Here is a 14566-nt window from a genome sequence, read left to right on the forward strand (position 1 = left end):
TAATAATTAAATTAAAATAAATTGAGGTGTTATAAACAAGGGATTTAAGACATCAATAAAAAAAGAGCCAGTTGCCACACATTTACAGTACATGTCAGCTTGACAGCCAAAGACCTGTCTAAATAATAATAAAAAGGCTTTGCCTACCTCCCTAAGCCAGTTGTCAGGGCTCCTTTAGAGCTCATTTGATGTAGGAAAGGGCGCTCACAGCAATTTCAGACCGAAGAAGTATGATATTTAAGTCTGCTTCTGGGTGGGATTAAAAGTAAATGCCAAACTATTGCTAAGTATGTAAATACATATTTAGATCAATTTATACACATTTGAAACACAAGCCTAAAGTCTCATTGTGTATGTGAAACTCACTGAATATTTTTAAGGACCCTGGCTATATTTAGAGATATTTTGTTGCTGCTTTCCTGGTGGGGACTAGAGATCTGATGGCAGGGGTGGTGGCAGTGGAAAGGAGAAAAATAAGTTACTTAGTTACTGAAAATGTATAGCGCAGAAGAGAAAGGGGTGTTCTGTTGGCAGCTAATGAGCTTCGCTTACAGTTGTGTAATCATCGTCATTAATCCTATGACCTTACCAAATATTTATTCTTTTTTAACATTCTTTAGTTTGATTGACTGGAACAATCCAGCCATCATCAACAGGATGTATAAAGTGTACCTTGGGGACATACCACTAAAAACCAAGGAGGTAAGACTTGCTTTCCTAGCTCCACATTCCTTTTTGATTCCTATGAGCTAGGCATTTCCACCTGGATACAAAAAGTAAGCCATTAAAGACATTACTGTTCCATATTAAGAACGTTGCACCTTTGAATGGAGGTTTTGCATACCGTGGTACCTCGACTTACGAACGACTCGACCACCGAATTTTTCGACTTACAAATGGGGGTAATGGCCGCGCGCTTATGAATGTCTCGACATCCGAAAGAAAACCGCGGCGGTTTTAGATAGGGATTTTTCGACTTGCGAATTTTTAGATGGGGTTGCTTCGACTTAGGAATTTTTCCGTTTCCAATGCATTCCTATGGGAAATCGCGTTTCCAATGGCGTTTTCCGACTTGCGAATTTTTCGACCTACGAAGGTGCCTTCGGAACGGATTAAATTCGGAGGCACCACTGTATCCGTTGCTGCAAGAAGAAAGTTAATCCTTTAAAAAAAGAAGATAAGAATTTGTCACGTCCCCATGCGTATTAAGGAAAGGTCAGAACTCATGAGATCATTTTGCAGTTTAAAAGGTATGATACACAGTACACAAGAAATAGAAACTACGTCTTCACACAAGGCACAATTGATTTTATGGAATTCGGGGGCCGCTACTAATTTAAATGGCTTTGAAAGAGAATTTGACAAATTAATAAGTAGCGGCAGCTGTTGGCCATAATGGAAGTGCCAAATTCAGAGTGACTGGGGAAGGGCTGTTACTTTCACATACTTTTTGTGTGCTTCTCTGGGCCTAAGTCATGGCCGCTGGTGTGTTCACAAGATTAGTAAGTAAATGAGTGGATTTTTTCACACCAGCCTCTAGTACGGAGATTTACAATCGCTTAAAACTATTATGAATAGAAATTCATGGAAGCATTTTGCTGCCTCGCTAAGCAGGCTTACTACAAATGAAGTCCTACCGTGGGAATTACTTTTGAGTAAACATGCTTAGGATTGCCTTGCTGATCATTATCTTTATGTCTTTCCTGAAGTCACTCTTAACCCCATTATTTGTTCATAACAGGGAGCTGTTCTGAAACCAGAATTAAAACGTGATCCAGTCAGCACACGGGTAAAATTAAAGATAGTCCCTCATCTTTTGCGCTCCAGGCAAGCTGCAGAAACGTTTCCTGCAAATATTCAGGTAATGTCTTCACCTCATAATTCTCAACCTCTTTGAATCCAGGCCTTAACACTCTGGCTTTAACTGTCCCCTTGCATCATGGGCGGTGGCGATTACCGGATCATTTTGTTTTGTTTTGTTTTGATTTATTAATACATTTATATTGCACCTTTCCTCCAAGGAGCTCAAGACAGCATGCACAATTCTTTCCCTTCCCATTTCATCCACACAACAGCCGTGTGAGAGAGGTTAGGCTGGGAGACACTGAGTGGCCTAAGGTTACCATCCATTGAGCTTTGAGGCAGAGTAGGGATTTGAACCCTGGTCTCCCAGGTCCTAGTCCAGCTCTCAAACAAACTACACCACATTAGCTCATGGAGGGTGATACTTGGACTAATGCTGTACAATAAAGCTTTTGGGGTACTGGATCTGAGAGCACTTCTGTGCTAAACAAGACTGGGTGCAGTGAAGCATAGCATACAGGATACCTTTCTTAAGAGCAATTTATATTAGACACTGTTTTTCATGAACTACTACTGATTTTTTTTAAACAAATAAAAAATAATTTGATGGACTATGCAACTTCAGTGAGTCACAGAAAACTTTGAGAGGATCTTTTAAATGTCGCTCCATTAACATTCAGTTCCTGGTTATGCTTCCTTTCATGAAACATTCAGAAAATAACTGGAAATAATATCGACTGTTTCTAATTAGCTATTTTGTTCTGTTAGGTGGTCTATGATGGACTTTTTGGTGCAAATACCAATGCAAAACTGAGAACCTTGTCTCTTCAATTTGTGCATCATATTTGTGTCATGTAAGTACTTTTAATGTTGGTCACGCCATCATACGCAGAACCGTATTAATGGGAAATGGAATATAGAGATAAGCCTGAAGATTTATGTTTCTGAGGGTTTTGTCCTCTTGAGCAACAATACGGCACTATGCCACCAGGAGAGATTTATTACTATTATTTTTAATATATTTTATTTCATATGCTGCACTTTTAGTCCTGACAAATAAGAAAAATAAAAGAGAGTACTGTATATTAGTTGGATTAAAACTATGTTAAGATGGAGAGTAAAGTTTAGTTGGATACAACCTGAAAACCAAAACACAGCAAAGCAAAGTAGAATATTAAAATAACAAAAACACATGAAATTGGCAGAAGGATACCTAAAAACTGCCATATTAGTACAGTGGAACCTCGGTTTATGAACACCTCGGTTTATGAAGTTTCGGTTTACAAACACCGTGGACCTATCTGGAACGGATTAATCCACTTTCCATTACTTTCAATGGGAAAGTTCGCTTCAGGTTAAGTACGCTTCAGGTCAAGTACGGACTTCCAGAACCAATTGTGTTCATAAACCGAGGTACCACTGTACAGTGTTATCACCTAAATACTTCCTTGGAGAGTTAGGTTTTCACTGGCTACTGAAAAGTGAGCAGTGATTGGGGCCAGTCAAGCCTTCATTTGGGAGGGCATGGCACAAGATTTTGTTCTATATCAAGGATGTCCAACAGGTCGATTGCAATCTATGGGTCGATCCCTGGAATGTTTTGGCAGATCGCTTTCGATCGCCGGCTCCTCCATCCGCCGCCTCGCCCCTCCCTGTCTAGAAGCTCAACAACTTTGACCTGAAACACCCCCCCCCAAAAAAAACTGGAAGTTATTCCTTAAAAAAGCTCAACAACGTGGACCAGAACCCCAAAAGAAGGAGTAGATCACTGCCAGTTTGTAATTGTGTGAGTAGATCGCAGTCTCTTGGAAGCTGGCCATCCCTGTTCTATATGAAGAAAAACCTTTTATGTCTTATTTAAAAATACATCAAAACTTTTATTCTTCCATGTGTTGCATTTCAGTTGCCCGGATGGTAAGATAAAGCCACTCGGCCCCATGCTCCTGAATGGATTGACAAAACTGATTAATGAGTATAAAGAGGTGAGTTCAAAGGGTATTTCTAAAGAGGGGCTTCAGTGGTGGAATCTGTCAACATGCATGTCTTTTTCATATCTGGGGTGTTAATTCATATTTGCTCCAAGAGGTCTATAGCTAGAACCAAGAAAGAGAACAAGGGGGAACCTGCAGTGCAACATTGCAGTTTGTTCTCGCTAATAAGAATGTTCCTGTTTGGGGTTCCAGCCATGCATTATCTCAAAACGGCATTTGGTCCCCTTCCCCATTTCTGTTTTTTTTGGGGGGGGGGATTCATCTTTCCATGGCTATTGAGCATACTCTGTCCTCATTGGGCTATTGATTTTTAATTGTTTCTTTCCATTTTGGCTCCATTTCTTTTGGCTGCCACCACCTGGGTTTCCTGGACGCGGGTGGTGCTGTGGGTTAAACCACTGAGCCTAGGGCTTGCCGATCAGAAGGTCGGCGGTTTGAATCCCCGCGACGGGGTGAGCTCCCGTTGCTCAGTCCCAGCTCCTGCCAACCTAGCAGTTCAAAAGCACGTCAAACTGCAAGTAGATAAATAGGTACCGCTCCAAGTGGGAATGTAAACGCCATTTCCGTGTGCTGCTCTGGTTCGCCAGAAGCGACTTTGTCATGCTGGCCACATGACCCAGAAGCTGTACGCCGGCTCCCTCAGGCAATAACGCGAGATGAGCACCGCAACCCCAGAGTTGGTCACGACTGGACCTAATGGTCAGGGGTCCCTTTACCTTTACCTGGGTTTCCTAGTGAAAGTGGGTTTGGGGTTCTGTCCTGGATTTTACAAATGCACTGACAAGGGCGTCTTTGTCTGCATTCCTGGTCGCACTCACGTTTCCCTAAAAAAAACAAAGAAACCATGGTTTACACTAACGAAAATAGTCCCTGTTTAATACCTGCAGCCACAATTCCACAGGGTGTGTTCAGCTCCGGTGGCACGACCCTCCTCTCCCCTCATGCAGCAGCACAGATGTGTGTAACTCCAGCAAAGCCAAGGCGTACTTGGAAGTCATTTCCTGTCCAGCAGGTTTTGGCAGCTGGGCAGAGCAGATGTAGAATCTCTAAGCCACCCATATGTAGCCTGTTTTGCATGCCCAATCTTCTCATGCATGGTTAGGGAATAATAGGATAAAATACCTGCCCTGTTTGACGGGTATGGTACTCTCATCTCTGAGACTACCAGAGATTCACATGTGAGTGTAGTAGTAGTAGTAATAAGAATAAGAATTTATTATTTACTAGTGTCATTCAGCCCGTTCAGTAAACGGGCGCTAGCCGGGCGGGAACGGAGGGGAAGCCCTGGGACCGTGCAGGCGTCGCCTCCATCGAGCGCCTGAGGCCCATAGGCCCCTCCTCCGCCTCCTCCCGCTGTCCCGAGTGGCAACGGCCTCCTCCACCTCCCTTCTCACCTGAGGAGAAGGAAGAGGCCTCTGCCACCTCCTCCCACAGCGTTCCTCAGGTAAGCGCGCCGCCCCTCGCTCTCCCACCTCGCCGCCCCCGCATCACTCTGCCGCAGCTCCCGCTCTCGCCCCACCCACCAGCAAGCGCCTGAGGCCCACCGGCCCCTCCTCCGCGTCCTCCCGCTGTCCCAAGTTGCGATGGCCTCCTCCACCTCCCTGCTGCGGCGGAGTGACGCGGGGCGGCGAGGCGGGAGAGCGAGGGGCAGCGCGCTTACCTGAGGCGCGCGGCAGCAGAGGCCTCTTCCTTCTCAGGAGAAGGGAGGTGGAGGAGGCCGTTGCCACTTTGGGACAGCGGGAGGAGGCGGAGGAGGGGCCGGTGGGCTCCAAGTCTCTGCATCCAATCCCTGTGTCCGTGGGGCACATGCGCAGTAGCGCAGACACAGGGACACAGGGAATCTGAACGCAGAGACACTTGCACTTTATTATATAGGATACCCCGCCCATCTGGCTGCATTTTCCCAGCCACTCTGGGCGGCTCCCAACATAATATTAATAGTAATAATGATGATGATGATGATAATGATAATAAAGTGATTAAACATTAAACACTTCCTTAAACCTTGGATCATTTGAGTAGTGTTTCTTCTATCATACATAGGACCAAATTATACAAGCGATTCCTGGATTGTATCTGGGATTGCACTGCCCAAACCTACGTGCTGTTTCAAGCTCTTGTCATGGTGCCTTATTGTATCTGCCATTTCCCACTTGCCAAGGCTCCTTTTTCCTTCTCGACGAATAAAATTAAAGGAACTAGAAGTAGTTTCATTGCCATATGTTGTGATTTTTCATCTCTGCGTGAAGAACACAATCCCATCTGTTCCTTCACGCAAAAATTGCTTGCTGTAGATGATTCTTGTATTTCTGGAACTTTTTTTTGTCTCTGAAACTTTTCTTGTTAGAGACAAAGTGGGAAGGATGATGTAAAATGCAAGTGCAATAGTTGGGGATAAATGGCAACGAAAACCTGTTTGCGTATTGTTTCTCTTACTTTTATGCTGATTGGCTTCTTCCTTTTTTATAATTCAAGGACCCCAAATTGTTGTCGATGGCCTATTCAGCTGTTGGAAAACTTTCCAGGTAACAGAAATGCACTGAAAGATGTAAGGTGTTGGTTGATTTTTGCAAAGAGATTTGTTGCTCTGACAGCGGGAACATTGGCGGAGGAAGAGGGGGGGAGCACACCGCCCCCGGCAGCGCGATCCCGGTGGGGTGCCATTCCCCTGGGATGTGCACCAGCCCCGCCCCCACCTGCTCTCCGCCCCCTGGTGCCGGAGCATGAAGCTCCGCCACTGAGCGGGAAAGCAAGTTACTGTAATTTAACACATCACGTGGCAATTCATAATGGTGTGTAGAATGTGGAATAGATAATGATCTTCTAACTGCTCTGCAGCTGTTCAGTTAAATTCGTATGGAAGGTGGTTATTGAATGCTTGGGATAATCCACTTTCTGAAAAAAGGGCATTGTTGGAAAACTATCTCTTCTTGGCATAGCTTAAAACTACCGTGTTTCTCATATTATAAGACATGTCTTATATTTATTTTTTCCTCAAAAAACCACACTATGGCTTATTTTCAAGGGATGTCTTATTTTTTTCCTCCTCCTCCTGCCGTGGCCGGCATTGCTGCTGCGCCTATCACTATGTCTTATTTTCGGGGTATGGCTTATATTCCTTGAATGCTTAAAAATCCTGCTATGGCTTATTTTATGGGAATGTCTTAAAATATGAGAAACAGGGTATGTCGGGTAGGTAGTCTTGGAGCAAAGCCTGTGATGGCATGCTTAATAAGTTCTGTGCATAGAAATTAACTTTCGAAAGCCCTATCAAAATTTACCTCTAAAAAGGGGGAAGATTTGTACAATCTGAAGAGATACCAACGGTGACTAATCAAAAGCACCTCCAAAAAAGATACCTTTGACACGATCTGTTCTCTCCTTTTCTCTTTTATTGAAGAACAGGATAATGCCGCCGTTATCACAGGGGTGTCTGTGGAGGGGATATATTGGTTGAAAATGTATTGTAACTTTTGAATAGATGTTTCTTGAATAATAAAAAAATCCTATTTCTGTAACTTCTTGATTTATTAAAAATGATCTTTGGTGGTTATTAGATAAAATAAACTTTTACCACTAGAGGCAGGCAATTTAGATCTAGCCTCTGATTATTGATAAAAGTAATTACCTGCCCTGCTTAACTGTTAGTGTTGCCTAGTGGCAAAGACACTTAGGTATGAACCAAGGCATTTTTGGTTGAAATCTTACCTCTGACATGTGTTACGCCAGTAAGGGCCCTGGGGTGCAATTGTAAACACAATTACTAGGGAATAAGTTATATTGAACACAGTGGGACTTGCTTTTTCAGTACATGTGCATAAGATGTGCGTGCCAGGCTCCCCTTTGCCATACAGGGCAGTAATACTGACTTTTTACTTTTTACTGAACTACCTTATAGATTGTTCGTAAGAATTGCTGCAAATAATGGTATGTGGAGTGGTTTGAACCTTCTAAAGCAGTACACAAATACCAGGCAACATATCACTATTTTGTGGAGATGTTAACTTGCAAGGGTATATATTTCGCTTCAGTCTCAAAAACTGATCTTTTAAAATGCTGACGTTGTATTTCAGCCGAATACCTCAGCTGTTCACCAAGGACCTGGCACTAGTCCAACAGTTTTTTGAGGCTCTTTCTAAGGTTAGTAATTCCTTTAATAACATGCACGCAAAGACATAGGTTGTCTAGAAAATGCTCCTTGTTTGTAAGGCTGGGTACTAAAGGATGTATCTCATTTCAGGAAGATCCCGACACGAGGCTTGCTATTCAAGAGGCCTTGTCCATGATGGTTGGGGCCTACACAAATCTAGAAGGTGCCCCACGTACTCTTATGGAGGCCCTTGTGGCCTCAAACCTAATTAAGGTATGTCAACAAAGGGGTAGAGATATAATATGATATAATATGACTGAACCTGAAGACCTGAAAGTAGTGTGTTTAGAAATATACAATGTTTCTGTTGTGAGAGAATTCATTTTGCGAAAAATTCATCTTGCGAATCGCGGTTTCCCATAAGAATGCAGTGAAACTTAATTAATGCGTTCCTATGGGCTCTGGGGGACTGGCGGCGGCAGCGGGGCTTCCTCGGGGAAGGCAGGCAGGCAGCAAGCAGCTCCCGCTGCGCTTCAGCTCCGGGGCCGCTTGCCGCCTGCCTGCCTTCCCCAAGAAAGCCCCGCTGCCGCTGCCAGTCCCCCGAGCTGTACTTCAGCTCGGGGGACTGGCGGGGAAGGCAGGCAGGCAGGCGGCAAGCAGCGCCCGCTGAGCTTCGGCTCCGGGGCTGTTCTCGCCTGCCTTCCCCGAGCTTCGCTTCAGCTCACGCTGACAGCTGTAGCGCGGCAAGAAGGCAAAGAAGATCAGCTGTCAGCCTTCTTGTCTCACTACAGCTGGTTCCCCTTTGCGTTCCGCTGGTCTCTGTCGGTTGCTGCTTGCAGCGGCGGCGAGCAGCAACCGGCAGAGACCAGCGGAACGCAAAGGGGAACCAGCTGTAGCGCGGCAAGAAGGCAAAGAAGATTAGCTGTTCTGCGGCTTCGTCTTGTGAAGCAAGGCCATAGAAGGCGAAGCGCGGCCATAGAAGGCTTCGTCTTGCGAGACGCCTCGCGCAACGCAAAACCCTTTCGTCTTGCAATCTTTTCGTTGTGCGAGGCATTCGTCTAGCGGGGTACCACTGTATTCTAATCCAGTTCCGTAGCAGGTGAATACTGCAGAGAGTGGTCACAAAGTTTGCCTGTTAATGATCCTGTTCGCCTTTGCTTTTAGCAGGACCTTAAAAATATTGAATCACTGTCTCTTCAAAATTGAACACAACAATAAGCAATTACAGTAGAAATGTTGAATTTATTTTTATACCCATGGAACCTTCTTGTACAAGCTGAATTATTTAGATACGACTCTGAGAAAAAAGATTCAGTATGGTTGTAGTTCTACAAGAAGACAGTTCATGTATTGCAAATAATTGGATAGAAAATATGAACATTTGCACACAATCAAAATGGTGTCTCTCTTTATTCTATACCAGGGGTCAGCAAACTTTTTCAGCAGGGGGCTGGTCCACTGTCCCTCAGACCTTGTGGGGGGCCGGACTATATTTTGAAAAAAAATATGAATGAATTCCTATGCCCCACAAGTAACCCAGAAATGCATTTGAAATAAAAGAACACATTCTACTCATGTAAAAACATGCTGATTCCTGGACCATCCGTGGGCTGGATTTAGAAGGCGATTGGGCCGCATCCGGCCCCCGGGCCTTAGTTTGGGACCCCTGTTCTATACACCTGATGTTGTACTGTGCTACACTTTTTAATACCAACACCTTTGGTGTGATACCTTGCTTTCTTACCATTTTACTGGGCAAAAAGGGGAAAGGTGCTGAAGAAATGGCAGCTTGTGATATTTTTAAATATCTGGAGTGCCTCTGCTCCACTATTCCCCCCCCCCCAACACACACACCTTGTAGCAGCCTTTCTACTTTGTGTTTATTTCATAGAAGCACCTGCATTTTTAAACAACTTGGATGTGATTTGTGTAGTCCTCCTAGAGGTGCAGCGATAAAACTGCTAGCACATTTGCAAATCTAAGCAGGGTGAAGTGTGGTTTCAAATCAGATGGGGGAGAGCCTCATGTTGAGATTCCTGCATTGAAGGGGGTTGGACTAGATGACCCTCTGGATCCCTTCCAATTCTATGATTTCTTCTTTTCAGCCTCAAGTCCAAGTACGTCAGGTGGCTGTAAAGTTTGCCAGCACGGTGTTCCCTTCAGATCACATTCCTTCAAGATACTTACTACTTTTAGCTGCAGGAGACCCGTAAGTTTAATGTTACACTGCAGGTCATCTCTATAAGGAGAGATTTACTGTTATAAAAAGTGGTACACTTAAAGGGCGTAATTGTCTTCTGTGGCTGGCATGCAGCAGGCATCCAGAAAACAGTGGGTTAATTTCCCCCCATCCTTCCGGGCATGATCACATGACAAAGGTTTGTATAGATTGGCCAGCTGATGTGTCTTCAACCAACTTCCTTCCCTTGGAACAGAAAAAATGCTTTATCTCTTCTTCTGTCAGTTTTCTAGTTCCTGTATTTCAGCATTTTTCTATAATCTTATTCCTACTTACCCTCAATTACTACTTTCTTTTTCTTTTTTTAAAGAAAGTCTGTTTCTTTCAAAGATTTAGTTAAAACGGAATGGGGAGCCCCCCCTTCAGGGTAAAAAGGCTACTGTGGTGGCACAAAAATTCTACATGTTTCTGGATCTCTTTGAAGTTTCACTGGCTGACACTCTGATAGTGGCTGCTGTAATCTGTGCAGTGGTCTCTTAGGACTGATACACCTCTCCTTTAAAGATACAGTGTCATTACCCAGCCTACCATTTGGTCCTAGAAACTTTTACCAAGAGCATCTCTGCTTAAAGGGGATTCTACTGGTCTCTTCTCCATATTGCATTTTCTTCTTCCCTATTATTTTCCACCTTCTCTGTCTTTTGCTAGGACAAGGTTCAGAACTGGGGTGTAGGCATAAGAGGCTGGTCAGTCTGTAAAAATATTTGTCATTTCATCCTGCAGGCAAAGGCAAGAAGGAAGGATGGCAGCCACGACGGCTTTATTGTAGCTGCACATTGTGGCTTGATGGTATGAGGGGGTTAACCCAAAGTCTTGCAGTTGGTATAGAGAATTGGTCTTGCATTGCCCTGTTGTATTAAGACATGCTCTAATTCCAATAACATAAGGCAGGGTGAAACAGATTATAAATATAAAAAGCCATTAAACATACCTTTGTAAACAAACCTTTTCAAATACTGTTCAGTGTATAAAAACCATCGGCAATAAAAGCTAGTCTAAAAGGAAACAGTTACAGGTAGGTAGCTGTGTTGGTCTGACGTAGTCGAAACAAAATAAAAAAATTCCTTCCAGCAGCACCTTAAAGACCAACGAAGTTTTTTATTTTGGTATGAGCTTTCGTGTGCATGCACACTTCTTCAGATACCTGAAGAATACCTGAAGGTATCTGAAGAAGTGTGCATGCACACGAAAGCTCATACCCCCCCCCCAAAAAAACTTAGTTGGTCTTTAAAGTGCTGCTGGAAGGAATTTTTTAAATTTTGTTTCTAAAAGGAAACAGTCATCTTGATAAATTCATCTCCGTTTAAGGGCATTTGAAACTGATTGGTCGTCAGTTTCGCCTGTTTGAAGTCAGAACTGACAGGGCAGTCCATGCTTTCTTTGGTGGGAAAATTTCACAGATTTGTGGCCAGCACTGAAAAGGCTCTGCATCGCTCTCTCTATGTGTGTGTATGTGTGCACAAACTGGCTTTTTCCCCTTAATTTTTGAAAGACGGGAAGAAGTACACGGAGAGGCACACCGCGCGCTGAGAACGTTTCCTGGCAAAAATGAAAAGGAGAGTGGTGGTAAACAGATGCCTTCCTTCCCAGAAATGGTCCAGTATATTCAAGAGAAGGTACAGAATTTCAGCTTAACTCCTGTTGACTAGTAAAGTCTGTACAGAATCTAGTCATAATAATGCAACATACAAAGCCCACACCCAAAAAAGAGAGAATGGTGTGAAGACTGATGCTTAAGCTTAACAAGTCTGGTGCCATAAGCTGCTTCGGTGGGCGAACACACCTGGCAAGCCTTTCTGAAGAGAGGGTGATAAATAAACACTAGCCCAGTAAATATTAGGCAGAACCAAGAACATCATTTGTTAAGGTCTTCTGGGGAAGTCCTGCGTTGGGTGTCTTCTCTGTATGTAATTAGGCTAGAATCTACTTCGTTACTAACTAGTTAAGTGTATGCTTCCGGTTTGCGTACATGCAATTCTCAAATGTTGTTGGACGATTCATTTTAATTGTGCTAGAATTCAGTTGCGGTTGTTGAGCACAAGCTGCCTGGACATCTGTTAGATATTTTGTCTGTCCCCCCCGCCCCCCCCGGCTATAGGCTTCTCACAGAATGAAAACACCTGCTAAATATATGACGGGGACTACAGCCATGCCTTTCAACCCAGCTGCTTTTGGAGAGGTACGTGTATCACTTTCAGCTCTGGGGAAATCATACCTTCTGGGCAACAAAACCCTTCACCATAACAAAATTTTATGTCCGTTCTGATAGCCCTAACCGTATACCCTTCTCCCACATGAACCTGCCTGAAATTTAAGATTTGCCTTGATGTTCTCTGTCTTCTCACATTGGATAGTCAGGTGGGCGGTGGCATTCCATTTGTGAAGCTCTGTTGCTCAACAGGTGAGGGAGGCACCTCAGAAGACAAGCTGTGTGTTTGTGTCGAGCAGTGTTTCCCAACCAGTGTGCCTCCAGATGTTTTGGGACTACAACTCCCATCATCCCTAGCTAGCAAGACCAGTGGTCAGGAATGATGGGAGTTGTAGTCCCAAAACATCTGGAGGCACACTGGTTGGGAAACACTGGTGTAGAGTTCTGACATGAGCATTGCCCTGGGCATGATGCAGACTAAGATAAGCAAATTAAAGTCCTATTGATTCAGCTGAATAGTTAAGCTAATTTTAACACATTCCCATAGAAACAAAGAGGACAGCACTCCTCTGGAATCATACTTTTCAGACTAAAATTTGAGCTGCAGGGTGCATAACCAATTTTGCAGGAGTTTGCGCCGAGGCACTATACAAAATGTTATTTTTTACCATTGCAGTTCTTGCTAAAATGCACATATTGACTTTGTTTATTTGTTTCTTTAAAAAAAGAAAGAAAGAAATGCCTGAATTTGAGTTCTGGAATAGTGTAGTAACCAAGAGACTTAATTACAATTGGGAGGTCACCATTTGAATCTCAGCTCAAGCTTTGAACTCGCTGAGTGGCCTCACGCAAGCCACACTGCCAGCCTCAGACTCCATGTGCAACTCTTGAGATAATTATACTGACCTAGCTTACAAAGCTGAGGCAGTATATTTGGGGTGCTTTGAACTTCCTGAAGTTCTACAGGAATGCTAGTTAGTATTACTAAATTGGGAATCCATGGTTCAGGGAATGAAGCCTTCTGACCGATAGTGATTGTTGTTCCCTATGCCTAGTGGCCTGTTTCCCTAACCTTTTATCTTGTTTTCTTCCGCTGCTTAGATCGTCCTGTACCTCCGAATGTGTCTCGCTCACAGTTCTGGTGTGGTGCCCACCTCCCAGAACTTAGGTGAAATGCGGGATCATGCTCCAGCTATTGGACGTTACGTTAGGAACCTCCTCTCTGGACCCGTCATAACATCCTCTTCCTCAAAGGGTGGCGAAAGCAACCCTGTGCAGATCTATATAAGCCTTCTTCAGCAACTGCTGTCTGGTGTTGGAGGTGAGAAACAGCGATCCGCAGGCAGCTGAAAGAAAAGGCTGCTCTTCTTATCTTTTCCTTTCTGGTTTAATTTATTAAAGGTTTAAACAAAGACGAGTACAAAATGTCAGTACAGAAAAAGAAGAAGGAACCCCCAACTTCCCTTTTAAGCCAATAATACAAGGTCCACATTTTGTAGTACAGTATTGCAGTATAAATGCAGGAAGGAGGAATAAAATTAGTAATATAGAACATATTCTCTAAACTGCTGTAATATATATTACAATGCTGTTCCAGATTGGGGCTTCAAGAGAACACTAATTATACCAAATTTATATAGATAATACAACTATCCTTTAATAAGTATGATTATGATAATTAATAATATATTATTTATACTCTGCCCATCTGGCTGGGTTTCCCCAACCACTCTGGGCGGCTCCCAACAGAATATTAAAAACATGATAAAATATCAAACATGAAAAGCTTCCCTAAACAGGGCTGCCTTCAGTTGTCTTCTAAAAGTCAGATAGTTGTTTATTTCCTTGACATCTGCTGGGAGGGTGTTCCACAGGGCGGGTGCCACTACCGAGAAGGCTCTCTGCCTTGCTCCCTGTAACCTCACTTCTCGTAGTGAGAGAACCACCAGAAGGCCCTCGGAGCTGGACCTCAGGAAATTTTGTTTACGAAGTCTGAAACCTCCTGCCATTGTCCCCCTCCTATATAAATCAGTGTTGTTACTGGATTCATTAAAAAAAATCTTAATGAATGAGCACTAAAAAAGTCAGTGCAGTGACTGCTGTCAGTCACTAGGTCAGCAGTGAATAAATTTACTTCCTGAAAACATAAGAATTGTTTTGATCCACCAGGAGGACAATGCTCATGTGCTCTGGCATTCTGTTTCCATTGCCAGCCTGCGGTACTCATGAGCAGGGCATGAGAGCGGTGGGCTTTCCCAGTTGGCTGTCTCCACAGTTTGGTATTCAGAGGTATA

General features: G+C 43.7%; 1 protein-coding gene across 4 annotated transcripts in view; it reads left to right on the top strand.

Annotated features, from left to right (window-relative positions):
• ECPAS (Ecm29 proteasome adaptor and scaffold) overlaps positions 1 to 14566 on the top strand; it is a 67224-nt gene that overhangs the window by 13912 nt on the left and 38746 nt on the right. For all 4 annotated transcript variants that reach the window (XM_060268921.2, XM_088658406.1, XM_035140563.3 and 1 more), the window contains exons 8-18: positions 621 to 702; positions 1742 to 1861; positions 2572 to 2657; positions 3707 to 3785; positions 6270 to 6319; positions 7868 to 7934; positions 8035 to 8157; positions 9990 to 10093; positions 11616 to 11739; positions 12222 to 12302; positions 13374 to 13593. In XM_060268921.2, coding sequence (XP_060124904.1) covers positions 621 to 702; positions 1742 to 1861; positions 2572 to 2657; positions 3707 to 3785; positions 6270 to 6319; positions 7868 to 7934; positions 8035 to 8157; positions 9990 to 10093; positions 11616 to 11739; positions 12222 to 12302; positions 13374 to 13593 — 1136 coding nt within the window. The remainder of the gene's footprint in view (positions 1 to 620; positions 703 to 1741; positions 1862 to 2571; positions 2658 to 3706; positions 3786 to 6269; positions 6320 to 7867; positions 7935 to 8034; positions 8158 to 9989; positions 10094 to 11615; positions 11740 to 12221; positions 12303 to 13373; positions 13594 to 14566) is intronic.

The sequence above is a fragment of the Zootoca vivipara genome, chromosome 15, assembly GCF_965207765.1.
Source record: "Zootoca vivipara chromosome 15, rZooViv2.hap1.1, whole genome shotgun sequence".
NCBI classification, from domain to species: domain Eukaryota; kingdom Metazoa; phylum Chordata; class Lepidosauria; order Squamata; family Lacertidae; genus Zootoca; species Zootoca vivipara.